Source organism: Ambystoma mexicanum, chromosome 6p, assembly GCF_040938575.1.
Source record: "Ambystoma mexicanum isolate Mex_15411 chromosome 6p, UKY_AmexF1_1, whole genome shotgun sequence".
Lineage (NCBI taxonomy): Eukaryota > Metazoa > Chordata > Amphibia > Caudata > Ambystomatidae > Ambystoma > Ambystoma mexicanum.
In genome coordinates this window covers 578,266,797-578,294,137 of record NC_090935.1, presented here as the reverse complement: position 1 = coordinate 578,294,137, position 27,341 = coordinate 578,266,797, and the positions used below count along the sequence as shown (strand labels likewise).

Genomic DNA, 27,341 nt, shown 5'->3' with positions numbered 1-27,341 from the left:
CAGTGTAAAACCCCCTCCTGCGCCTCCACAACTGGGCTGTAAAGCCACAGCATAACCCAACATAGTTCAAGCAGTTGCTGCAGGGGTAACTGCTGTTGCTCCTATAAACACCACAACTAATTCTAGAATTGCTTGTTTTAATGTGCTAGTGGTACTGGTAAGTTAGTTCACAAATACCATATACTCATCGTAAATAATGGACGTTACTGCGAAGGTTCTTGATGTAGCCACTTAGCCTGGGATCTGGTACGGCCCCAACGCTCCTCCATTTTCCGGGACTGGTATTTGGGCTTCAATGAACTTTGTGGTCTCGTCTGGTACCATGAAGAAATATCATTTTCTGCGGAACTGGAATTTCAGACGAGCTGTGAAGAGCATTGCATGTTGTATATCTCGGGCCTGCAGTAGTTGTTTAACACCCACAAATTGGCATCTCTCGTTTTGGACTGATAGCGAAAAATCTGGAAAGAGACAGATTGTTTGAGAGCCCAGTCAGAGTTCCTTCTTTTCCCTGGCAAGTCTCAATAGGTGGTCTGTGTCTCGGAAGCTGAAGATTTTCACGATTATGGGGCAAGGTAAATCTCCTGGTTTGGGGGCAAGGGCCCTGTTAGCACGCTCCACCGCAAAGAAGGCAGAGAGGATAGGTGCATCCAATAGATCTTTGAGCAGATTTTCCACTGCTTGTTCCATGCCCCCGAGAGAACATCCTCCGGGACCCCCACTATGCAGATGTTGTTCCTCCTGTAGCGTGATTCGAGATTGTCGCATTTGTATTTAACAGTTTTCATCTCTTTTGCCGGGGATGCGACCATGTTTTGTAGTCCTGGCACTGCATACTCGGTTGCACCGATCCTAGTCTCGGCCTTGGTGATTCAACAAGATTACGTGGCCAGCTGTGAACACATGGATGCCAAGTTGGGTGTTATATCAGCCAGTTCTTCATGGGCCGCAGCAATTCATGTAGCCATTGACTCCATCATATGTGTTAGGTCCGGGGTTGATGCCATGGCAGGCAAGGCATGGTCTGGGACCGGGGCGGTTGAAGGACCAGGGGATTCACGTGGGGTGACTTTTGTAAATTTGTCCATGGTTCCCGTTTTTTCCCAGTGCCAGTGCCCCTAGTTATGACGGTCATGTGGGCGTAGGAATACCCAAAGAAGAGCACTGAGGTCACTGAGGAGAGGGTCAGGTCATCAGGAGGTGCCCTGCCAGTGTGAGACAGCACCCCAGAAGCCCGGCGGTGGTTGACATGGGCCACATCAGTCCAGTAAATCGCGGGGGCAAAGTATGGCATTACACAAGTAGGTGGCTTCCCAGGGGTGGCATGCATGAGATGGGGCGTACTCAGGCTTTTGGACGTGATCAGTATCCAGTGCAATGATGGAAGGCAGTCAAGAGGAAGAGAGCGGCCTGTGTATTTGGCTGGGGTTCTGGAGTGGCTGCCACCCACTGACCCAGCAGTAGCTGCTCGCCAAGGTTGGGGGGACAATTCCTGGCTGAGTGGAGGCTCAGGGGTAGAGTGACCCGTATACTGGGCACTTTGGGTAGATGCCAACGTGTAATGGAGGCCAGTGCGTGGGGTGGCCCTCCTAGCACCTTGGAGAATGAAGCCAGTGGAATTCCAGATCGGGGAGGGGAGGCACTCACTGCAGGTATGGCCCGGGTCCATTGTTCCCGGCAGCTGGAGCAGGCTGGATTGAATCTCCTTATCTCTGTTGAGACATGCATCCCGGTTGATGACTGCTGCTGCAAGCTCCGAAGCATATGTCATATGGCTCCCATCACCCCCATAAGGCACCGGCTCGAGCAGGGCCACCACACGGAGCAGCCAGTAATGTTGCAGGCCGGTGCCTGTCAGAGACAGAACCACCCCCGCTGCAGCATTAGGTGGGCGGGTGAGGCAATGGAGGTCGCCGGCGTGCCACAGACACCGCAGGATATGCGCAACAGTCGGTAGCTATGGAGAAGTCCCGGCGGGGTGCACCTTCCGGTGGATCTTGCTGTCTCTAGTGTTACCCTGGGACGTGGCGCGGATGGGGACGGGGGGAGTGGCGGTTAGCCCCGCCAGGCTCTGGCAGCATCCCGCAGCACACATTCTCGAGGCTAGGCTGGCTCCTCCCAGACCACCTATGCTAATTTACGGGATGGTGCAGCAGGGTCATTTGAAACCGGTTTCTAGCGATATTCGGGTCAATCATTCTCTGGCTCAGTGGGTCCTCACAGATCAAATAATAAGGCATAATTCAAAGTATTAATGCCACTCCACCAGTTTTCCATTGCTGTGTGTACGGAGCTCTTCTCTCATGCAGCCATCTTGCTGGCTGATAAGCAGTGCGCCCAAGAGTAAACTCTTAATATGAATATGGAGCCAAGTTGACTCTTAATATTAACAGCGAGCCACGGATAAAATTGGTTCAAACATGGCAGCAGAGCCTGTTGCTTTTGGAGGACTCCTGAACAGGAGCACACATAAAATAAAATAGGATATTGGAGAGTGGTTGATTGTTTGCATCTGGGACCATGTGATATATTTTATGTTCATTTGTTGTATGGTGTTTTAAATGTTTTTCATAATTGTATGTTTTAGGTGGTGAATTGAAAATTATTTCAACCGTCATGATTTGAGAAGTACAGATCTGCTGTCTTTTTAACAAATGCGGTGTGCTAGGGCCACATATGTTGTTTTATACATGTTTTTGTCCTGAAGAAGGCCTCGATATTTAAACTAAAGGGGAACATAGAGAGGTGGCATTATCCTCTGTAAAATGGCCGAAAAACAACGTTTTGACGATTCAGTGTTGTTTGGAAAAGAACCCGAGTCTAAAGTTGACTAGAAAACTAAGAGTGTCACCTACTGTTTCATTTCTAGTGATGTTTATAATATGGATAAACACTAGGTGGATTAGTGAAATTGTTGAGAAAAGAGCAATCAATTTAATGTTAATATTTTTGTCCAGTAAGGTTTGGGAATAAGAAACATGTTGTTGGAAGGATGTAAATTGAATTTGCACTTTAGCACATTGCACTTTACTAACCTCTTGAGCACTTTCATTGTATGTGTTTTAGAAAAACTTTATGTATGTGTTTTGATGTCATGTTGATAATACAAATTGAAAGAAAATGTATATATATTTGTGGAAATTATCTCATGGTCCCAGGGGGGCTTCTTATGAAGTGATTGCTGTGTTCCTCAAGGTGTTTTGTTTTGATTTGATTTGCCAGTGGATGAGCACAGCTTTGTGTTGTGACCGATACTTTCTTTTTCCCTGCACCTACAGTGATGGAGATGGACACCAGGACAGCACAGACAACTGTCCCACTGTCATTAACAGCGCCCAGTTGGACACAGACAAGGATGGATTGGGCGACGAGTGTGATGATGATGACGATAATGATGGAATTCCAGATATCATACCCCCCGGTCCTGACAACTGCAGACTGGTGCCCAACCCAGGGCAGGAAGATGACAACAGTAACCCTTCACACTACGCACTACACAAACTGTGCTTGCATGCTCTTGCCTCATCTCACTGCATGCTTTCTGGGCAGGGGGGGAGGGGAGCTGGTGAGTTTAATGGATAGCAGGGGGCCACAGTAAGAAGCATACTCATACACTATGAGGTCTTGTCAATCATGCAGAAGTTGATAGTGTATACTTTACCCGCCCTCAAGAGTGTATAGGGCATTACATACTCATTCTGAGTACTAGTAGAGGCATTATTCTATGGCCCAAGATTTCCTCAATGCTAGGCCTGCTATTAGATGCGGTAGTGTAGTCAGCTTTCACCAGGTACTTCCGGTACATCCACTCGCCTGCGCTCATTGCGCCCACAGATATCCCTACCTTCCGATCATATGTCACTCTAGCTCTGCTGCAGTGTCCACACTACCGGCAGGCGTTCTACTCACCATCTGCATGGAAGGAGGGATTACATCATGCCAGTGACAGCCATAGATGTCATTGTGATTTTTCTTAGATACTCCAGGAGTGGGATGCCTGAATTCTAGGTACTTTCTCTCGCAAGTGTTCATCCTGTATCCATGCATTTGGACTTCTAAAAGTACCTGCATGCCTTTCTCCTTAGTCAAGACATTAGAGCACTAGGCTGCTCTTCAGCACACCTGCGTCTGTGGCTGAGCCGCCGCGCAACAGTTCAATTCATCCAAAGGTGCTTAGAGGCTGAGATCCGAGGCAAGTGACATAGCACTCCACAAAGCCTCACATTAAAAAGATTCCATTCAAATCATTTAATACTTTCACAAGAGCATTTCACAATAATCCTCTATATTCTGGTGGTATTTGCACCAGCGTCAAAGGCTCTTATGTTATGCCTGTGGGAGAACAGAGATTGGAGCATGAAGTAGTCACAGGCAGGCAACCTGCGACAGCCTTAGCCATATCTTATGGATGGGTGGACCCATTCCAGACTGATGATGCCCCAGTCAGCCTTTCATGGGTCACAAAACCATCTATCGCCAGATTGCAGTGTAGAAGTCATGTATTTATTTATTTATTGTTCACTTGTTGGGCACTTATATGGGAAGAAAATACTGTTTCAAAGTGCCCACAGGGCAACAGGGAGGGGATAGGGGATGATCAACTATGTAATTACAACAATGAGTCAATGATTATATAAAACAAAATAAGAAGAGACAGTGGGGAGGGGAAGACGAACCTACTGTGCCTTGTGAGTGTTCATCAGGGTCCTACACATCTTCCTAAGGGTCACGGGCCAAGTAGACCAATGTGTGACTGGGCCAGACAGACTTAAAGCCATAAAGAAGTGGATGATGCAAAGCCTCCTCAAGCTCAGTGGTACTAAAGCTGAAATCCTGGTCCTACACCTGCCGCACCTACTCATACAAAACATCCTCACTTGGCCCTTCCTTTGGAGAATTAGAATTAGGAGTGTCCATAGATCTGACACTATTTGTTTCATATTTTGTTACGGCTCCGTGTCAGGGCTGGTATTCCTCCCCTGCACCCATACATTTAATGAATTATTGATTTATTGGTTGATACTTACTGATCAGGTGTGCACTGATCGACATTGATTTATTTTATACTTGACAGATAAGTATGCCACCACCCTAGCCTTCTCATCTGAATTCTTTCTTTAATTGGTCACGTAGAAAGAACTGCAGACACCAACGAGGACCCAGAATAATTCATTTTGAAATAAGATTGGTTAGATGGGAAATATACATCACTACTTTGGTTGAGTACTACGGATCTCAGAAAATACCAAGGGGTTTGTTTTAGGGTATATTTACCTTGTGTGAAGATAGCAGAGAGTTTGTTAAGAAGTGGTATCAAATTCTTAATAAGCGCGCCTTAAGTTTGATTCTCCTCACTATTGAGGAACTTTCAAAATATTTGAATATAATTGAGAAAGAAATTGCTGAATTAAAAACCACAATGCTTATTTAAAACTGATTTAGAATTGAGCTCAACTTTGGAGGATATCAATCCGAAACTTGCTACTTGCAAGCGTGATATAGAACAAAGAAAATTGAGAACATTCAAACGGGATAGATTTGACTACATGAATGATATTGTGTATTCCTGGCAGGAGTATTACGCACAGGGAAACCGTAACAGATTCCCTAATTCACATTCTGGTCAGTCAAGCTCAGTTATTAGCAGTAGCAGTAGTGTAGGGTAGTCAACCCTGGTCGATAGTCAGAGACCATGAACACTAAAAAGCAACTGGAACATTCCCTGTAGGGACTTCTGGACCTATAATCCCAGGAACTAGCATTGCAATCACCCACCAAGAAACGGTTCCTTTTTTAGAAAAAAGAGGAAAACAAGGCGAGCCAAAAAGACCAACACGTCAAAGAAACAAATAAAGGCGAAAGAAAACATTGTGATTAGCAAACCATGACTGATGGACAATTAGAAGTCCTCAAACGAGGACTTTCCTGTGTTCCCACATCTAACACTACCCTATTTGACGAAAGGATCAACCTACATAGGTTGTTACATACAGTTCGACTAAACATTTTCTGAAGATGCAACCTCCAATAAAGGAACCTTTGGGTTCTCATGAGAAACTAGAAATGAGACCTAAAAGCTACTTTGACCCGCATATTCAAAACCTTATTTTGAATATGTTTGAGAAGAAAATGGAAATAGAACTTAAAAAGGTGATTGCTAGAAGAAATCACCTTATAACTTGAAGAGCTCTCAATTGAAACAAATAGAAAGACTAGCAAGGGACGAACAGCCAACTCTTAAACCAGCGGACAAAGTGGGTGCATTAATCTGTATGGATTCGGTATTCTACCATGAAAGCTGCCTGACACTACTGAGTGATGAGTCCACATACATTGTAGTAGACCACGATCCCATTGATGAAATTTAAATCTTGATACAGACATAGTGGACAAGGCATTTGTGAATGATTGGATAAATGACAGAATCAGGAGTTTTTTGATCAATTGATTCCCCATTACTCCCATTTTTTATGGACTCCCAAAGATTCATAAACAGCAGACAAAACCACAATTTAGAGAGTTTCTTTGATCCCTTAACCATTTATGTGGACAGAATCTTACAACCACAAACAGCAGAGATGTTCATATCGGCACACTGGTAAAGGGTACTTCGGGTGTGAATCCATCAACACCACAGGTTTCTGTATCTGCCTTCCAGCAATCTGACTAAGACAACATCTTCCACTTTCTTATGCCATCATTATTGGCAGGAGGGTGCTACATAAAAACAACTTTACATTAAATTATATTTCAAGACCCCGTATTTCAAGTGCGTAATCAGCACCTGTCGTTAGTGCTCCAAGGTGCAAGGTAGAGTCATGCTATCAATATGCAAATTGAGCACAGCTACCTTAAATTCAGGAGGTCACTCAAGACAGTGCTATCCAAGAGAGTTTTTGGCCACTATGGTAATTACCTTGGACTTGCTCCAAGCACTTTTACAACAAATTGACTTAAAAAGAAAACGTTAAGAGATAAAATCAAGTGGAAATCTGGGGCTCATGCGTACCAATTTCGGTTGGGTGATATTGTATGTAAATATGTGCTCTGTAAAGCGCTTTGGATAAAGGCGCTATATAAATAACACATCATTATCATTTTCATGATCATACTAATCCTCCTCTGAAGGCACCGCATTGGATGCCACTGGCATTTGTAATCAAGTGCAGGCGACTGTGCTTCATACGCAAGGCCTGCTAGTGCAATAGGCCAGGTTACACTGAACTCTTAACAACCAAGCACAAGCCCTAGAGTGCACTGGCATCTAAAAATCAGCAGAAAGAAAAGCATTGGTGACTGTACAATGGTGGTGTGGGCACAGAGACTTTGAGTCACGTTACCAAATTATCTATTCCAATCAGCCTTTGTCTAATACATCAAAGCAAACCTATCAGATTAGAATCTGCTTATTTTGGCCTTCGGAGGATATCACAAGACACAGATTACACGAGAGACCTTTCTCTGGCTATTCTGTGTGTGGTTATTCCATCATGCTCCAGTGTCTCTATGCCCTCTATACCAGTAGCTGCCTATGAGCTCTGGGCGCTTCCCTTCTACTGTGAAATAGAGAACTTCTATGTTACTCAGCGTCCATTCACCAGCTACATACCGGCCACTGACGCTCTAATGAATGACTGCCCAGACTGTTAGCCACTCTGTACCTGAATCTAGGTCCTGACCTTAGATGACCAGAAGATCAAGGCTGTCTTTGAAAATGTAGCTTGGCTTTTCAGATATACAGTAGCAGCGTCACATGTGCCAAGAAACCTGCTCAGTGAGAGCGTTACCCCAATAACCCCATAGCAGGAACCCAGGGTGGTCAAAACATTATTCCCAAAATAAGGGCTTAAAGTCAAAATGTATTTTTCCAATTAAACACTTCACCCAACGAATAAGTAGCAAATCAAAACATTACAAATTATACACATTTGATCTACAGATACATGGATCAGTGTTAAAAAAACACATTCCCAAAAGCTTGAGTTTCAAAATTGCGAAGCCAACTTGTTGAAACTCAAACTTTTTGGAATCTGTTCATTTGTCCCCCTCACTCCCCAAAGTCCATAATGCCGAACTAGGAGAGCAGGGGCACCTCACAACCCCGAGTGACCTAGTTCAGATTTTTGGGATTCGTCATTTTCAACTATGCCAAATGTGCAGAAAACGCGCATTCAGTATTTTTGTTTCGTTATATTGGGGCAATACCAGCTACACAATACCAGCTACACAACACCATTTAACAAACTATGTCACAAAAACAATTTATCCACGATTACATGCGTCTGAAAAAAAGTCAAGAAGTATTTATTAATTTAACAAAAAGGCAAACCATACGTAAAACCCCTCTGTTCCTTTTGCCTATCTAATTTCTGTGATATTACCTAGTGTAAGGAAATTACAAGCTCTAGTATGGCTCAAGTGGCAACATGTTTCAGTCTCCGCGTATCGCTCATTTTACGTGCACACCTGCTCAGGGCAAAGACATTTGTATCATCTCGTGTTAATTTGAGCACAGGCCCTAAATGTTTGATCTGTGTCTGAAAAGTTAACAGTGATAGTTCTTAATGCTAATCCACTAATAATCGTTAAATCCTCCGTGGGCCTTCAGCCCTTGGGTGGAACAAGGAGGAATACGTTTCATTGTCCTTCTGCTTTTTCAGGTGACGGCGTTGGTGATATATGTGAATCAGATTTTGACCAAGATGCGGTCATAGATCGAATTGACGTGTGCCCCGAGAACGCAGAGATCACCTTGACAGATTTCAGAGCCTATCAGACGGTGGTGCTCGACCCTGAAGGCGATGCCCAGATTGATCCAAACTGGATTGTCTTGAACCAGGTACTTCTGAGCTCTTTTGAAATGACTATTCATTCCTCTAAATCTGCCCCTCACATTTCTGAATGTTGTCTTCAATTTTTGTGGAATGAGAAAGTCAGTAACTGATTTTGTACCTTACCGTTTAGAATTGTGTATCCAAAATTTGATGCCATTTGAAGTTACTGTTTTGGTTGTGTGGCAGGCCTCCTCTTTCTGTCCTTTTTGGAATGTGATGGAGTTTGGAATTGTACAGGCAGACGTCACTCAGTCAGGTCTGGCATGCTTTATGTATGTATGTAGCGTGCTACACCACTAAAGATGTGGTTATCTAGGCACTAGACTGATTTCCACTAATCCCACCTAATCAAATGTTTGCACACTCATTCTAGCAAACGTTATGCACTAAACAACTAACAATAGGCGACAATATTTTGTTATAATTATTAAGGTGTTGTGACCTTGAATTTCTCTTTCAGGGAATGGAAATTGTCCAGACAATGAACAGCGACCCCGGTCTTGCAGTTGGTAGGTACACATTCTGTGAGGTAGCATTATCCTTGTAATGGCTGAAATAACCCATGTCAACAGCATGATTTGTGTTAATGGTTCTATTTGATTTTGAGTATTTATAGAGTGAACCTAACTTCAGGAAGCAATGGAGCGCTGTACATAGGTAGGAGTTAGCGGCATGGATTAGCTGGTTACAGGCCGAGCGGTCTTTACAACATAGTATTTATTCATTGTTGGCATAGCATTTAGGGACAGTTAGCCAATCAGACTAACTGTGTTGGCTGAGACTATTGTAACTGGTGGCTCATGAAGCACTCCAACACTCAAGGACAGTACAAGGGATTTTATTGAACTTTCGTTGGGCCATATGGACATTGCTCTCTCCTCCTTAGCCTCCAGTTAGTAGATATTGATTGTTTGCCTTTCAGTATGATAAAGCTAAGATAGCTACGATGATCACCTAAGGTCAAAGTGCCTTCCCTGTCTAGACTCCCTCAGGGACTTCCTAACTGTGGATCATGTTGTACAGGGATAGGGAACTGTGCCTATTAGATACACTGCTTGATTCAGTCCCCTCCTCCCAAACTCTAATTTCCTCCCTTACCTCTCACTACACTCCCTCCTCCAACTCCACCCATATTCACTCTCTCCCTTCATCTCCTCTCTCTTTCTGAAGTCTCTTGTATGTTCTAGACCTCGCCTCCACCCTCCTTCCTCCACACTACAACTCCCTCCTCCATGCTACAACTCCCTCCTCCACGCTACAACTCCCTCCTCCACACTACAACTCCCTCCTCCACGCTACAACTCCCTCCTCCATTCTACAACTCCCTCCTCCATGCTACAACTCCCTCCTCCACACTATAACTTCCTCCTCCATGCTACAACTCCCTCCTCCATGCTACAACTCCCTCCTCCACGCTACAACTCACTCCTCCACGCTACAACTCACTCCTCCATGCTACAACTCCCCCCTCCACACTACAACTCCCTCCTCCACGCTACAACTCCCTCCTTCACACTACTACTCTCTTTGCACTACTTCTACCACTCCACCTACTTCCTACTCAGACTCCCTCCTTTCAATTCAGATGCATACACTTTACATTCACTCCTTACTCTATCTCATCCAATCACACTTGCCACACTGCCCCACGCACACTCACACTGCGCTACCATTTGCACCCACTAACCAATACCTAACTTTCTCCAGAAATTGCCTCCACGCTTTGCTGCTCCTTCCGTCCTTCTGCTGGCCTCTTGCTCCACCATCTCTACGTCCTCTGGCCTCAACCAAACAACCCACAACTTCCTTTAATGTTCTCATGTCATTGCCACTCTTTCCCTGGCTCATCTAAATCTGTCTTTCTCACACTAAATGGGACAGTATAAGCCAAACTGTTAAATGCTGGTAAAAAAACCCTTTTTTGGCGCGCTCCCATCGCTGCTCCATAATGGCAGCCCGTAGTGATCAATGTCCATGTTTGAGGGCATAGTTCTTGGTGTCCCAGGGGTAAGTACAATCTTTTTGGGGATTAAGACCCCACTGCCAAATCACTGGTGGTTTAGGGATGACACCACTGGCTGCAGTGTGTTGCAGCCAGTGCTGTAGGGAATAGTGCCACTTCTCCTGAAGCCACGGTGTCGCTGTTCTGTTGGCTCTCTCTCTTGCATCCGGTTCCCCTCTTGCAGTGGCAGGATGCCGACATTGCTGCAATCTGGAGGGTTGCCTCTATGTATTCGTCTCCAGGCATCTCCAGACAGGTTGTGGATAGCCGGGGGCATTGGAACTACATAATAGCATGCTTGCATCGGGAGGGGATATGAACTGGGTCACTCTCAACTGCCACCACACTCCTGAGGTGAAGGGCTGTCTCTAGATTGCTCCTGGGTGGGCCTTCAACCCCAGCTGAGAGGGGTTGCCATTCTCTCTTGACAAGGCCACTGTACCGGCCTTGTCACACTATCTGGAATGATTCTAGTGCACAGAAAATAACCTTAACGAATCTCGAGATTCATTGGGCCTCATTACGACTCAGGCGGTAAGGGGTTTACGGCATCGTAAACAGCGCCGACCCTTACCGCCTGATTCCGAGGTCCCTTAGCGCCATGGCGGATTTAACACCTGCTTTTAGCAGGTGTTAAAATCCATGGCGCTAAGGGACCATGTTGTTAATTACGCCACCGTAATTTACGGTGGCGTAATTAACTCCTTCCCCACTCCCATTATGCCCTATGGGGCAAAAATGGGAATGGGGAAGGGTAAATGGGGATTGGGGACTTACCGCCCCGCCGAGCTCGGAATGGGGTGGTAAGTCCGCCAACCACCATGGCGTAAACATAGTTTACGCCATGGTGGTAAAGGTACGACCCAGGCGGTAACTTAGCGCCTGGGTCGTAATGAGGCCCATTGAGTGGAAGAAGAGAAAAGAGAAACATACATTCCCAGCCAGCATTGCAGAGCTCATGAACACTGTGTCTGATGTGGCAGACCAGCCAAAAAGCAATATACTTTGTCCTGATTAATGCAATAAATAATCAAATTGCCATTAGCCAATCAAGTGCTGGAACAGGAGGCAAGAATATATATTCTCCACCCACTTTTCCTGCCACCCAAGGCCCTTCCCCCGGTGGTGCCATTTTGTTTTATTTGTTATGTCCTGTTGCCTTCCCACCCCAAACACTCCCAAACCAAACATAACCTCTCCCCAACCCCTGCCCCCCTCTGTACTTATTTGTGGGACCGGAGCTTTGAGCTCCGGTCCGCCACACCTCCCGCTCGGCTGCCACCATAGAAATGGAAAAGGGACGTAGTGTTTTTTCCCTATGGCACCAACCATCTTTTTTTCATTTTTCCCCCCTCAGGAGATTGGCTGAGCAAGCAACACGAATCTCCTGAGGGAAAAAAAGAAAGCCATTTGCACCCCGGATGAACCCCAGTGTGCGAACGGCTTTCACTCCTCGGCCATGTCTCGGGCTGTCGGGCCGTTACCGCCCATGTCTGCCCCCGTGCCGGGGCATCAAAGCTATACTATTTCATGTTTGCCTATACTTCCATTTGACTATAATTCATTGGGAAAGCTTGAGGGTATACTTACATCTCTTTGGTAGGTGTTGCGTTGCACACACTCGCTGTGCTAGGGAAGCGATTTTCCAATAGGGAATGTTATGTGTGTCAGTGTGTGCAAGTTTTATAAACAAGATGCGTACTGCCCTTTTTTGTATTACAATAGCATTCAGGGCATTAGGGAGTAGTCAACATTTACAGTTAGTGGGGGATATTTAACAGTGCAGAAAGGGGGTTTTGGCATTAAACCTCTCTCTGTGTATCACTCTCCAGGTTACACAGCCTTCAATGGGGTCGATTTCGAAGGCACATTCCACGTCAACACAGTGACTGATGATGATTATGCTGGATTTATATTTGGCTATCAGGACAGTTCCAGCTTCTACGTGGTCATGTGGAAACAGACCGAACAGACCTACTGGCAGGCTACTCCGTTCAGAGCTGTTGCAGAGCCTGGCATCCAGCTCAAGGTAACCAAGACCCAACTATGATTGTTATGGATTGCTAGCTAGGCACATGCAAACCAAATGGCTACAATTATTCTTTTTTTATTTTTTTTTAAAAACTCTTTTTATTGAACTTTTCAAATTTAAACAAGGCAACAGGAAAAGAAAGAAAACTTACCCCCCACCCCTCTCCCCCAGGACGACGAGCATTCAAAGTCCCCCATCTTCCCTCTCCCAGGCAGTTCCCTCACCCTATTGTAGCTCATGAAGTCTCAAATGCTGCGCATACCATATCACTCTGTAGTCATCTTTGAGAAAAGTCATAATCCCCCCCCCCCCCCCCAGACGGCAGCAAAGCTTTGCACTTTATTCTCTATGGCATAAGTTGCCCACTCCAAGGCCACTATGTCCCAAACTTTCCGCAGCCAGTCCTGTTCCCTTGGAATCTCGGGGCTCTTCCATCTTTGGGCTATCAACAAAAGGGCTGCCAGCGTCAAGATTGCTTTTGCTTTCTCCCTACCCCTGATCCTGCCCTCATCAGAAATCACCTGGACGCCCAGGAGGATCTGCATTGGAGTCCGTGTATCTTCTGGGCCAAAAGCCCCTTCCTGCGTCCTTTGTACCTCAGCCCAAAATGATGCAATCTTGGGACATTGCCACCAAACGTGTTCTGCCGTGCCTACCAAACCACAACCCCTCCAGCACCTGTCTGGTCTCGTGGGGAACATCTTATGCAGTTTGGCCGGGGTGTAATGCCATCCAAATAGGAGCTTATACCATGCTTCTTGGAGCTGGGAGGCTCTGGCTAATTTGCGTATCTTCTTCCAAAGTCTTTCCCACTCCTCTCTACTGATTTCCCTCCCTAGGGCCTTTTCCCATTTCTGCATGTTAGGCCACTGAAGATCGGGTTGCAAACTATTCTGGATCTTATAAATATTGGAGATAGGGCATTTTGTACCGTCGTTGGTCAGCGAAATTTCTCAAATTTTGTCTGCTCCCTAGTTCTTTCTAACCTCCCTAGCTCGCCTTTCTAACTCCCGGTGTAGCACCCAATGTCTTATTTGAGCGTAGCGCAATCTTTCCTTCTCCTGTATTGCAAATACCCTTTTACCGTCCTCAAATGACAACAATTCCCCCTCTCGGAACATATCACATAACTTCCCACATCCTCCTTCCTGCCAACTCTCAAAAGCGCCATTGCCAAAGAGCAGTGTAAACGGAGAGGAGAAAGAAGTAATTCCCTTGGCTCTTACCATGGAATCCCAGGTGTCCACCATTAGTTTGGTGATGGTGCTTTCATAGAGGTGCCGCGGTCTATGCTCCTTCGGGAGCCAAAGGACTTCTGTGAGGCTAGGGTGGGCCACCACTCTGTCCATTCTCACCCAGAGTTTCTCTTGCTGGCTCTCTTCCCCCTGCAGCCATTCCCTGATGATTCTTAGCTGAGTTGCCTCATAATACCGCCGAAAATTCGGCAGAGCCAGGCCTCCCTCTTGTCTAGATGCCATTAACAAAGCACCCCGCACCCTTGGTCTTTTCCCTTCCCACACAAAATCTTTCGTCAGAGTCCCCAATTCCCTGAAGAAGCTGGATGGAACAGGCTGCGGGATAGCCTGGAATAAATACAACAGCCGCGTAAGCGCGACCATCTTCACCACAGTAATCTGCCCTAGCCAGTATACTCTAAGGCCTCGCCTTCTACGATAGTCCCTTCGAATTTCTCTAAGGAGCGGGGGAAAATTCACTGGGTACCACCCTGATATTGTTGCCGTGATTTTACCCCCAAGTTTTTAATCCCACCCGGACTCCACAATAAGTGAATACCTTCCCTCATCTCCTCAAGTTCTAGTCCCCTAAGCGTTAGATTAAGGATTTCTGACTTGTTAGCATTAACCTTGAGTCCCGAGGCCACCCCAAATTGTTCCAACAGAGATAGGCTAACCTGAAGCGACTCTCTGCGCACCGTCAACATCAGCAGCATGTCGTCAGCGAAAGCTGTGACCTTCTGTTGTTCCCCCCCCCAAACGGGATGCCTCGTATATCCGGCTTTTCCCTAATCGCTTGCCGTAAGGGTTCCAGGTTCAGCGCATAAAGAATAGGGGATAGAGGGCAGCCTTGCTTAGTCCCCCTTTGTAAATGGACCCTTCTAGTAGCTGTCCCATTAACCATTATTCTAACGGATGGTGCTTGGAAATTAGCCTGGACCATCTTGAGAAATTCCCCCCTAATGCCCATCTTTTCCAATACACGAAACAGAAAAGACCACTCCACGCGTTCAAAGGCCTTTTCCGCGTCGAGTGCCACCAAGACCGCTGGGGTGGATGTCCTTTGAACTTTTTAAACTAAATTGGCCACCCGCCTGATGTTATCTGCTGTCTGCCGGCCCTTGACAAAGCCCGCTTGGTCAGGATGTACAAGAGAAGGCAGAATGGCATTCAGCCTATTAGCCAAGATTTTAGTATAAATCTTGGCATCTATATTGATCAAGGCAATGGGGCGGTAAGCCGTTCTCTCTTCCGGGTCCTTATGCGGCTTGAGAACAAGAGTCACCTTTGCTTCTTCCATCGACGGGGAAATTGTACCTGTCTGTCGAAACGTGTTGAATAGGGAGGTCAATTGCGGGGCTAACTGTGTAATAAACATTTTATAAAAGGCAGAGGTATAACCGTCGGGGCCGGGGGCTTTATTCACTGGAAGAGCTCTGATCACCCCCCTTACTTCCTCCTCCGTGATTTCTGTGTTTAAGGTTCCCCTCGTCTCCCTGTCAATTTCCTGCAGCTGGACAGATTGCGCCTCACTAAGGGGGTTTTGGGATGCATACAGGGAGTCGTAAAACTCCGCTATAGCCTCCTTCAATTCTTCCCTCTCTGGTACTCTCACCCCAGTGCCCAGTTTTAAGGCCGTGATGGCATTTTCCGCCCTTGTTCCCCTAAGTAGCCGTGAACCAAGAAGAGTTAGTACTGCTACTGACCAGGTGTGTTCCCATATGTTATCAATAAATGAAACAATTATATCCTAGTGATGGGAATCCTGGTATTTGTGGTACTAATGGGAAAAAAACCTCTAAGTTTTTACTCCATGGAAATGTCCAGAAAGAAGATAAGGGTTAAACAAGGAAAATCACATACAACCATGATGGTGAATAAACGTGGTTTGTATTAGAATAAGAAACATTCAAACATGAACATGGAAACATTTATAAATAATTTGTGTGTGAAGAACTCAAATAATCTGAACATAAAGGAATCAAAACAAAAATCACAGTTTTGCTTCAATACATGAATCTGTTCAAAGTCCTTGATCATGTAACATGGCATAAATCACTGGTGAAATCATAAAGGTTATGCTTCAGTGCAAGGGTGGGTGTAGGGTACTACCCGTGCACCGTATTCAATAAAGCATCTCATCTTTCAGATGATATTACAGGTGCCAACGTGACAGGGGGACCGTAGTCAAATTTCTTGGTATCAAATGTAGGCCTCGCAATAAGTAGTCCATAGGCCCCAAAACATCCTTATTGATGCAAATGACCCCCTTGCGTATGGTGCACGTTTCGGCAGAGGAAGTATCCAACTTCAAATACATCAGCCGGATCAATATTACTCTATATGAACCGCCTTCATCAGGGCAAATAGGAGGCCCCACTGGAGCCTTGTCATGAATCTCGCTTGTGGGGCAGGCTCCCAGGACAGGTCGAACCGGTTAATCAGCACTGCTGTGTCACAAAATGTGAAAGGGCTGGAGCCAGTCTCTGAATTTGAGTAGCCGGATGGGCGGCTTGCTCTGGGCTAAAAGGTGGATGGCTCCTAGGTAACGGATGCCGGTCGTGGGGTGCGCCGGACTGGAGCCTAGATGTGAGGATGGCCGGAACGTGGCTCTAGTGGCTGTGCGAACGAATCCCGTTCATCCTGGGATCTACTTAGAAGGCACTGTCTGCGTGGTGCTGCTAGAGCGGATGAGTGTGTTTGTGAAGCGCACGTCCGCTGTGCTGTGGCGAGTGTCTAAGTAGCCGTGCCAAAAGCGTACTCGCTTTATTCGCCTTAGCGTAATACCTTTGTATCACAGCTAGGAGTGCCCCTTCTGCTTTCTTGGTACGTAGTAATTCTAACTGGCCCAGCACCTTCCTATATTCCCGCAAGGCTATCCGGGATGAGGTTGCCCCTGCTGCCTGCCTAGCTGCCTCAACCTCCGCCTCCAATCGTACCTCCAAAGCTCTTAACTGCTTCACTCGAAAAGCGGATGCAGCAATTAGATCCCCTCTGATTGTAGCCTTAAAGGCATCCCATCTTATCCCCTCTCCTGTGTCCTCCAGCCTATTTATAGCAAAGAAGGTCTTAATCTTCTCTTCAAGTCCTTCCCGAATTACCGGGTCTCTCAAGAGCACACTAGGGAACTTCCAGCCTCAAACCCCCTCTCCCTCCTACCCAAATCCATAACCACTGATACTACCTTATGGTCGGCTATTCCAATCGGTCCCACCTGCACCTCCCAGATACATCCCACTAGCCCTACAGAGACCCATATATAATCTATTCTAGATTGAGATCCGTGGACCCAGATATGAAGGTATAACCCTCCACATCTCCCTTTACCTCCCTCCACACATCCCACATCCCCAGGTTCCTAATCTTATCCTTCAAGTCTGCCGACAACACTGCCCCACCACCTCTGAAACCGTTGCCGCTTCTATCCCGTACCCTATCCCATGCGATATTCAAGTCTCCCAATAAGATAATTTGCCCCCAAGATTGTTCTTCCAACACTTTCAATACCGACAGCAGAAATTGCTCCTGACCAGAGTTGGGGCTGTATACCACCGCTGTTGTATAAGGGGCATCATGACATTTCCCCATAACCACTAAGTATCTCCCCTCTTTATCTCTCGTGACTACCTCCACTCTGAAATTAACCATGCTTCGATTAGCTAGTGCTACCCCCTTCGTTTTACTGTGACCTGAGGCATGCAATATCTGATCAAAGCCTCTCAGCTTCAACCGACCCTGGTCTTTGGGTAGCAAGTGCATTTCTTGGAGTCCCATAATATCAGGTCTCTCCTTTCTCACAAAAAGTTCCAACTTCTTCCTTCGCAGGGGAGAGTTCAACCCTCGGACATTATGCGTTACCCACTTAAGAAGTTAAGGGTTGCGACTGAGATCTTCCTCTGAACAACTGTCTTCTCTCCTTTCTCCTCCTTGAATGTCTCGCCTCCGCCCCACCTCCACCCTCCCCGCCGCTCTCCCCAAGCCCCCCCCCTCCCTGGAAGACCATCCTCTTCCCGCCTGCTCACCACTTCTACATACATGCCAACATTCTGTGACCAAAAATCTGTAGGAATCTTAAAGTTTCAAAAATAGTCAGTCGAGGAGGTAATGATAGGAATAGGGCGCGTCAGCAGCCCATTGTCATTGAATGAGCCCGCCGCCGCGGGTGCATTCAATGACAATGAGGCACCTGCCACGCCTTCTGCCACCACGCCAGCTCGGGGGAGCCCTTGAAAGACTCCCCGAGTTGGCGTGGTGGGGGGCTAATGGCGCCTTTTGCCAAAGGCACCCGCGGCGGAAGGGCGCTTTTAGCCCACCGCCGTGGGTGCCTTTGACATTAAAAGCCTGCATGCCGGGCATTCTCCCGGTACGCCAGCTCGGGGGAGCCCTTGAAAGACTCCCCGAGCTGGCGTGGGCAAAAGAAAAATGTAAAAAAAAAAAAAATTTTTTTTTTTTTTTTTTACAAAAAAAAATCGGTATTTGATGTAAAAAAATCGGTAGGCGGTAGGACTGCTTAAAAAGCGGTATCCTACCGCCTAAATCGGTAGGGTTGGCAAGTATGCTTCTAACTCGGGCATCCCCACCCTTTCCGTACCCAAAATGGTTGCTCCTCCTCCAACCCTTGTCTTCATTTCTCTTTCTAGAGGCCCACCACCCCTCTTTCCGAGTCAGACTTTAGGAGTCATTGGGAGAGTTACTCCTCTCTTCACTGGGATTCCCTTTTTGCCTCCTAATACCATCTTTGCCACTTTTCCTCTTCTTCTCTCCCACAGTCGACCAACTCCATGGTTTCAGCCTGTTGCGTCCTATTGCAACCCTCGCTCCCGAGCTCGTCGGGGTGTCCTCCAGATCAATGTGAAGTGTGACAGCCCCTTCCTGCAGGGTCGTCACTCGCTTCTGGGGTCCCTCCCATTCAAAGAGAAGGCCAAATGGGAAAGTCCACTTATATCGTATGCCCTTCTCGTTCAACACTTTCACTAGCGGACCCATCTGCCTCCTCTTCATGAGAGTGCCAGCCGCTAAGTCCTGAAACAAAGCGATCTGCTGACCTTCAAACATAAGCGGCTCGCTCAGTCTCGCCGCACGGAGGATTGCTTCCTTCTGGGCGTATCTAGCAAACGTTGCCAGAACATCTCTGGGTCTCGCCTTCTGGCTTTTGACAAACCGACCGATTCTATGAACTCGGTCCAACTCAAACTTCTCGGGGTTCCCTTCGCCCAAGATGCCCACAAAGTTGCCCTGGAGAACCTCCTTCAGGTCCTTATCTGGGACCGACTCTGGTAAAGATTTCACTCTAATGTTAACCCTACGGGATCTGTTCTCCAAGTCCTCCAGTTGGACCTCCAAATTCCTCGTAGCCACGTCCAACCTCTCTATGGCTTCGCTGTTAGCTGTGGTTTCCTCCTCTACCTCTTGGAGGCCTTTTCCAGGGTATCTGTCCTTTCCCCCAATTGGCGTGTTTCCTGTCTTATCTCTCCTAGGGCCTCGTTCAAATCTGTTCTCATTAGTTGGAATTGGTCTTGAAAAGTCTTGGCTAAATTCAGTTGTAAAGCATGGAGCTCGCCCAAAAACTCCTGTCTGGTCATCATCGAGCGCTCCTCCCCTATCCCCTGATCCACATCTTCGCCCGACTTCTCCCGGGCTGTTCCAGGGCCCTCCCCTGGGGTGTACGCTGGCCAAATTGCAGGTAGTGTACCAACCAAGTCACTTATGGCTGGTGCCCCTTCCCTCCTTTGCTTTTAAATTTGGCAGCCATGTTGCTTCAGTCCCCGCTGTCCTCATAGTAATGCTGGTTCCAAACAAGGGACCGTGGATGAGCTAGAGACCACGGGCCCCTCCCCTTCACACACCGGGGGCCGGGGGGTAGTGTCGTGAAAATCCAAGAAGAGAGACACTCCAGATCTTTAAAACCGACAGAGGTGCTGGGCTGAGCCCCCCCTGCACCTCCTCAATCGGGACCACAGAACTACCCAGGGCACCACTGATCACACTGCCCCCCCCGTGATGGCACTCTCCAGACGCCTTACGGAAGTCCACTCAGCTGGGGGGAAAAACTGCTCCCCTGCCCGTTCTTTGTAGTTGGTTTGCCTATACCAACGGGGAGTCAAGAAAGGCGCCCGTGCCCGCCCCCCAGGTCCCACGCGAGCCGCGTGGCACTGCAGCCCATGATCTAAGCTCACTGCGGGGAGACCTCTGTCCCTCCACGTGCCGCTTCTGGTGCCAGGGGGGACACCCCCCAGGGGGCAATGCTCCAAGCCCCCCCTTCTGCAAACGGGTCTGTCCCCTGCAGCCTCTGGTAGGCAGACACTGTAACGCTCACCTGATTCCCGTAGAGGCGCCGGTCTTGACTGGGCGTATACCGTATCTTCAAAGGTGATGTGTAACACACGGCTGGCTCTTTGGGCTGGACCTCTGTGCACTGTATGTCTGACTCGACGGGTAAGATGTCTGCAGATAGAAAATATGGGATTAAGGAACTGGGTTATTGAATGTCTCTCTCTTCTTCCCTTTCTCTTCTCCTGTAGAACCCCAAAGGTTAACGCTCTCACCTTAGGTAAGTGAATGCCGTGCTCTCCATCTGCCTCGGGGCAGGGTGATGTAACCAGTTTCTTCACTGGATAAGGGGAGCAGGCCTCTTGACTTCAGAGGACTGCTGTCCGTCGTTTACTGCACGAACGGTAAGTTTCGAGTAATTCTAATGTCTTTAAAGTCTTTAGTAATGATGTTTCTTGTTTTGTAGGGTTCCGGCGATGGCGGATGACGGGCTGAAGTGAGTTGAAGATGGAGCCCGTGTGATGAATAGAAGCGTCTGGAAGCACGTAAGTAAGCGCTTGTTGCCTGCTTCACGATGCGCTCTAACTGTCTTTTTATTTTGCAGGTACAAGTTCGGAGCGGCTGCAGGGTGCCGGAATACCCACTGGGTTAGATGTGGAAAGGAGTAATGGCACGTGAGTATTAAAGTTCCCCAATGTCTTTAAACGCACCTTGTTTTATCTTTCAGATGCGGGATGCAGCGCCGAAGGCCTCCGGAGCGTGCAAAGAGTTGGTAAGCTTTTGTCTTTCAGATGCCGGAATGCAGTGTGAAGACCTCCGGAGCGCACGAAGCGTAGGTAAGCCTTTGTCTTTCAGATGCCGGAATGCAGCGCGAGGCGTTGGTGACAGCCGATGGACCAGGTAAGTGAAGAGCTGACACTGAAGACCGTAATGCTAACCTGTTCTTTCTTGTCTTTATAGGTGTTGCTGAAGACTGGATTCAGGATGGTAAGCCTTTTTCCTTAGGCCCAGGATCAGATGCAGAAGACACGATGAGCGTTCTGCTGCAGAGTATGCAGAATAACGCAAAGCAAGATTCATCCATTGGGTGTGGTTTAAATAGCCTCCTGTAGTGCTTAGGTGTCTCCTTCCACAGCCACGCCTAGGTAAGAAAAGAGTTCCTGCTTTCCAGAAGAGTTCCAGTGTTCTGAATCTAGGGAGTGGCTCCTGCCCCACCCAACAGGAAAAGTAGTTCCAAACAGAAGAGGATCAGAGGCTCAACTGGCAGGCAAGTAAGCAGCATGGTCTGCTGCAGGTAAGTCCACCCAAGCATTATGAGCCCGGCGCTTCCAGCGCTGGGATTGGGCATGTTTATGAGCCTGGTGCCACTGGCGCCAGGACTGGGTCCAAAAGGTCCCAATTGGGACTGGTTGGCACTCGGAACCTGGGTTATGGATCTGCTTCCAAGGGAATTGGGAAAACCCTGACCTTTTGGAAGCAGAGATCATGACAGTACCCCCCCTCAAGGCCCCTCCCAAACCGGCCTTCTCCGGGGGTTTTGGCTTGTCAGGAAATGTTCGGTGAAATCTTTTGATTAGGCGAGGAGCGTGGACATATTCAGCAGGTTCCCAGGATCTCTCTTGGGGGCCGTAGCCTTTCCAGTCAATTAGGTAAAATAGTTTAGATTTGGAGATCTTGGAGGCCAGAATGCTTTTGACTTCAAACTCGAGTTCTCCATCAACTAGGATAGGTTTTGGAGATTTAGTTAGTCGGGTTTGAGGTTGCACAGGTTTTAATAGAGAGATGTGGAAGACCGGATGTATCTTCATGTGCGGGGGCAAGTCCAACTTGACCGCTACTGGGTTTACTATGGTAGTGATGGAATAGGGACCAAGGTATCTTGGGTTGAATGTGCGTGGCCCTTTTAGAGGTAGATATTTGGTGGATAACCAGACTTGATCCCCTACTTGATATTGAGGGGCTTCCTTCCGATGTTGATCTGCTCCTTTCTTGTATTGTTCTTTAGCCCTTTGAAGGTGAGAAACAGCTTCTTTAAAGGCTTGGGTGATTGTAGAATGCAGGTAGTCTACTGCTGGTGTTTCAAGATCTTGGAGGGGATCCAACTCCGAGGTTCGAGGGTGACTGCCGTACAAAAGAAAAAACGGGGTTTTCCCAGTTCCCGAATGGACAGAGTTATTGTAGGCATATTCGGCTATCCAAAGGATGTCTTTCCAAGTTTTTTCAGTTTGTTGCAGCATGCAGCGTAAATACTGTTCCAGAGTTTGATTGGTCCTCTCGGTTTGTCCGTCGGTCTGAGGGTGGTGACTGGTCGATAGTCTCACATCAATTTGAGCCGACCGACAGCAACTTCGCCAAAAATGAGAAATAAATTGACTACCTCGATCCGAAATTAGAACCGAAGGAAAACCGTGCAGTCGGACGATGTTTTCGAGAAATTCTCGGGCCAGAGTTGCTGCTGTTGGCAAGCCTTTGAGCGGAATGAAATGCGCCATCTTGGAGAATAAGTCCACGATTACTAGAATCGTATTGTATCCGGAGCATGGAGGTAGATCGGTGATAAAGTCCATAGAAAGCGTATGCCAAGGGCGAGGTGGGATGTCAATAGGGCGTAAGAGGCCTGCTGGTCTTTCCTTTTGACTCTTGTTTTAGGAGCATACTCCACAGGACATTATAAAGTCTCTGATATCTTTTTTCCAAGACGGCCACCAGAAGTAGCGCTTGATCTTTTCTGAGGTCTTGGCCATACCGGGATGTCCTTCCATTAAAGAATCGTGATAACAAGAGATTACTTTTTTCTGTAAATCTGTGCTGGGTAGGTATAATCGTTCTTGGAAATACAATAAGTTGTCCTTTACTGCAAAGTCCTTTCCCTGCAGATGCCAATTCTGTATGTCTGCTGGAGTTACAAGTTGCCTGGCTTTATCCTTAACTTCCTCTATGGATTCTGTGGCGATTACACCCAGAATTCTTTGTTCGGGAATGATTGGTACAGGTTTAGGGTTGATCAAGTGTTCTTCCACTCCCATCCGAGAAAGGGCATCAGCTTTACCGTTCTTTGTACCAGGTCGATAGGTAATTAAGAAGTCAAACTCGGCAAAGAATAATGCCCAACGGAGTTGTCTAGAGGATTGGGCTTTTGCGGTTTTCAAATATTGCAGGTTTCGGTGATCCGTAATCACAGTAACGGTGTGTCGGGCCCCCAGCAGATAATGCCGCCAAGCCTTAAAGGCAGACTTGATAGCCAGAAGTTCCTTGTCAGTAATCGTGTAATTGATTTCAGGTGGCGAGAATTTGCGGGACCAAAATGCCACGGGATGCAACTGATTGGTTACCGGGTCCTTTTGTGATAGAACTGCCCCCATGGCAAGGCTTGAAGCATCAGTTTCCACGATGAAGGGGAGTTCGGGGCGAGGGTGTTTTAAGATTGGTGCAGAGATAAATTTAGTCTTCAAATCCTGGAAAGCTTGTTCCGCCTCGGTATACCATTCAAAACGTTTGTTTTTCTTTAACAAGGCAGTGATGGGCTGGACTATTCGAGAGAATTCAGGGATAAACCTGCGGTAAAAGTTAGCGAAGCCTAACATGCTTTGCACACCTTTTACAGAGGATGGTGATGACCGTTTGAGAACTGCATCGACCTTCTTTGAATCCATACGCACTCCGCCAGGTGATAATATGAATCCCAGGAATTCAACTTCAGTCACGTTGAAACACATTTTTCCAACTTAGCGAAAAGTTTGTGTTGACGCAATCTTTCGAGGACCATTTTCACGTGTTTCCGATGTTCAGATTCCGATGAAGAATAAACAAGGATGTCGTCAATGTAAACAACAACACACACATCTATGAGCTCTCTGAGGACATCGTTCATAAAATATTGAAAGGCGGCAGGGGGATTGCAAAGTCCGAAGGGCATGACATGATATTCAAATAGCCCATACTTGGTGCAGAAGGCCGTCTTCCATTCATCGCCCTCTTTTACTCGTACCAAGTGGTAAGCTCCTCTAAGATCCAGCTTTGTATATATGCATGCTTTTCTGACTTGGTCCAGGAGTTCAGGGATCAAAGGTAACGGATATCTATTCTTAACGGTGATCTGGTTCAGGGAGCGATAATCTATACAAGTTCTAAGGTCTCCTTCCTTTTTTGGAATGAAGAACAAAGCTGAAGAAGCAGGGGACTTGGAAGGACGAATAAACCCATTTGCCAGGTATTGATCCAGGTATTGTCGAAGGTGAAGGTTCTCAGGCTCGGTGAGGGCATACATTCTACTACAAGGAGGAGTAGATCCAGGTATCAGGTCTATCTGGGAGTCATAAGACCTATGAGGAGGTAGAGAGTCAGCCTGATCCTTCCGGAAAACATCTTGGTATTCTAGGTATTCGGGAGGTAACTGGGGAGTCTCTGAAGAAATTGCTGCCAGTGCAACACCAGGTGGAGGGTGACAAGTAGAGACACATTCTGGAAACTGGACCGTTCTTGCTCGCCAATCGATCAGAGGATTGTGTTTCTCTAACCAAGGTATTCCTAGAATAATCTGAAACTGAGGGGCCTTGATCACATCGAACACGATCTTCTCATGGTGTCCATCTTGACTTACTAGCGTCACCTCTTGAGTGGTATGCGTTACTGGCCCGGAGGCTATCTCCGTACCATCCACCGTAGTAATGACGTCCTTTACAGCCTTGGGACAAAGAGTTAGATTCATCCTCAAAACCATTTCATGATCCACATAATTGCCGATGGCACCGCTGTCGACGTAAGCTTCAATTGCATGTAATCGATCCGGATTATCAGGGCTAATGAGGACCATAGGTATCACGAAATGCAAGGTCACGGAACTGGTTTTCACGCTCGGCAAGAGGACCTCTATTCTTTTCGGGCGAGGTCGTTTCCCTGCTCAGAGTTTGTAACTTTGGTAACTGCAGCTCCTACCGCCTTCTTGGCAGGTTTCACCGGACAGTCTCGAAGAAAGTGCCCTGAGTTTCCGCAATAGAGGCATAATTGCAACTGTTTTCTCCTTTCCCGCTCCTTTTGTGTTAGAGGACCTTTCAGACCCCCTATTTGCATGGGTTCCCCGGAGTCTACTCCTTTGGAAGGAGTTGGCGGTTTGGAAAATACTCGAGCATCAAACTTGGAACGATCGGCCTTCCTGTTCTGCAGTCTGTGATCTATTTGAACGACTAAGTCTATATAGTCCGAACAATCTTGTGGGGGATTCACTACTTGGGCTAACACATCTTTGAGCTCTACACGTAGACCTCTATAAAACAGCGTAATCCTTTTGTCCTCAGGCCATTGAGTTTCCACTATCAGTCTGTTGAAAGACGCAATATAAGCCAAAAGGTCTTGATTACCTTGTCGCAACGAAAGAAGCTCATTGTCCAAGGCCTGCCCCTGTGAATGTCTTGCGAACAGTTTTTCCATACTGAGCTGAAAAGCTTGAAAATCATGGAGGACCGGATCATATTGATTTACTAGAAGGATCAACCAGTCTGCCGCATTGCCACTAAGGTACGAAAGCACGAAAGCTACTTTAGCTTGATCAGTTGGAAAGGCTGCTGGCCGGCATAAGAAATGCAACCAGCACTGATTGATAAATACTGCAAACCTCTTTGGGTCACCAGAAAATCGTTTGGGCGGAGCCAGAGGTACATTCCCAGGTAGGTTGATCTGCACTGGATTCATAGAGGATGTAGAAGGAAGATTTCCCCCAGATGCGGGTAACGGGGTCTGTCCGGCTTGTGACTGTAGCAATTTTCTAGTGAGATCTTCTGTTCGCTCCTTGGAAATAATCAGTTCCCTTCTTAGAGCGTTTGTTTCCTGACGGGTTGCATGCACTTCTGCCCTTAGTTCCCCAAGTAACTGGACTAGCTGGTCGGTAGGCTTTGCGTTCTGTAACGCTCACCTGATTCCCGTAGAGGCGCCGGTCTTGACTGGGTGTATACCGTATCTTCAAAGGTGATGTGTAACACACGGCTGGCTCTTTGGGCTGGACCTCTGTGCACTGTATGTCTGACTCGACGGGTAAGATGTCTGCAGATAGAAAATATGGGATTAAGGAACTGGGTTATTGAATGTCTCTCTCTTCTTCCCTTTCTCTTCTCCTGTAGAACCCCAAAGGTTAACGCTCTCACCTTAGGTAAGTGAACGCCGTGCTCTCCATCTGCCTCGGGGCAGGGTGCTGTAACCAGTTTCTTCACTGGATAAGGGGAGCGGGCCTCTTGACTTCAGAGGACTGCTGTCCGTCATTTACTGCACGAACGGTAAGTTTCGAGTAATTTTAATGTCTTTAAAGTCTTTAGTAATGATGTTTCTTGTTTTGTAGGGTTCCGGCGATGGCGGATGACGGGCTGAAGTGAGTTGAAGATGGAGCCCGTGTGATGAATAGAAGCGCCTGGAAGCACGTAAGTAAGCGCTTGTTGCCTGCTTCACGATGCGCTCTAACTGTCTTTTTATTTTGCAGGTACATGTTCGGAGCGGCTACAGGGTGCCGGAATACCCACTGGGTTAGATGTGGAAAGGAGTAATGGCACGTGAGTATTAAAGTTCCCCAATGTCTTTAAACGCACCTTGTTTTGTCTTTCAGATGCGGGATGCAGCGCCGAAGGCCTCCGGAGCGTGCAAAGAGTTGGTAAGCTTTTGTCTTTCAGATGCCGGAATGCAGTGTGAAGACCTCCAGAGTGCACGAAGCGTAGGTAAGCCTTTGTCTTTCAGATGCCGGAATGCAGCGCGAGGCGTTGGTGACAGCCGATGGACCAGGTAAGTGAAGAGCTGACACTGAAGACCGTAATGCTAACCTGTTCTTTCTTGTATTTATAGGTGTTGCTGAAGACTGGATTCAGGATGGTAAGCCTTTTTCCTTAGGCCCAGGATCAGATGCAGAAGACACGATGAGCGTTCTGCTGCAGAGGATGCAGAATAACGCAAAGCAAGATTCATCCATCGGGTGTGGTTTAAATAGCCTC

At 47.2% G+C, this 27,341-nt stretch overlaps 1 protein-coding gene across 1 annotated transcript in view; it reads left to right on the top strand.

The window, feature by feature from the left end:
• The window catches only part of THBS4 (thrombospondin 4), a 274,521-nt gene that overhangs the window by 152,841 nt on the left and 94,339 nt on the right, over positions 1 to 27,341 (top strand). Inside the window, exons 16-19 of the mRNA XM_069627401.1 lie at positions 3,279 to 3,472; positions 8,661 to 8,839; positions 9,295 to 9,343; positions 12,669 to 12,865. Of these exons, the coding sequence (XP_069483502.1) occupies positions 3,279 to 3,472; positions 8,661 to 8,839; positions 9,295 to 9,343; positions 12,669 to 12,865 (619 nt within the window). The remainder of the gene's footprint in view (positions 1 to 3,278; positions 3,473 to 8,660; positions 8,840 to 9,294; positions 9,344 to 12,668; positions 12,866 to 27,341) is intronic.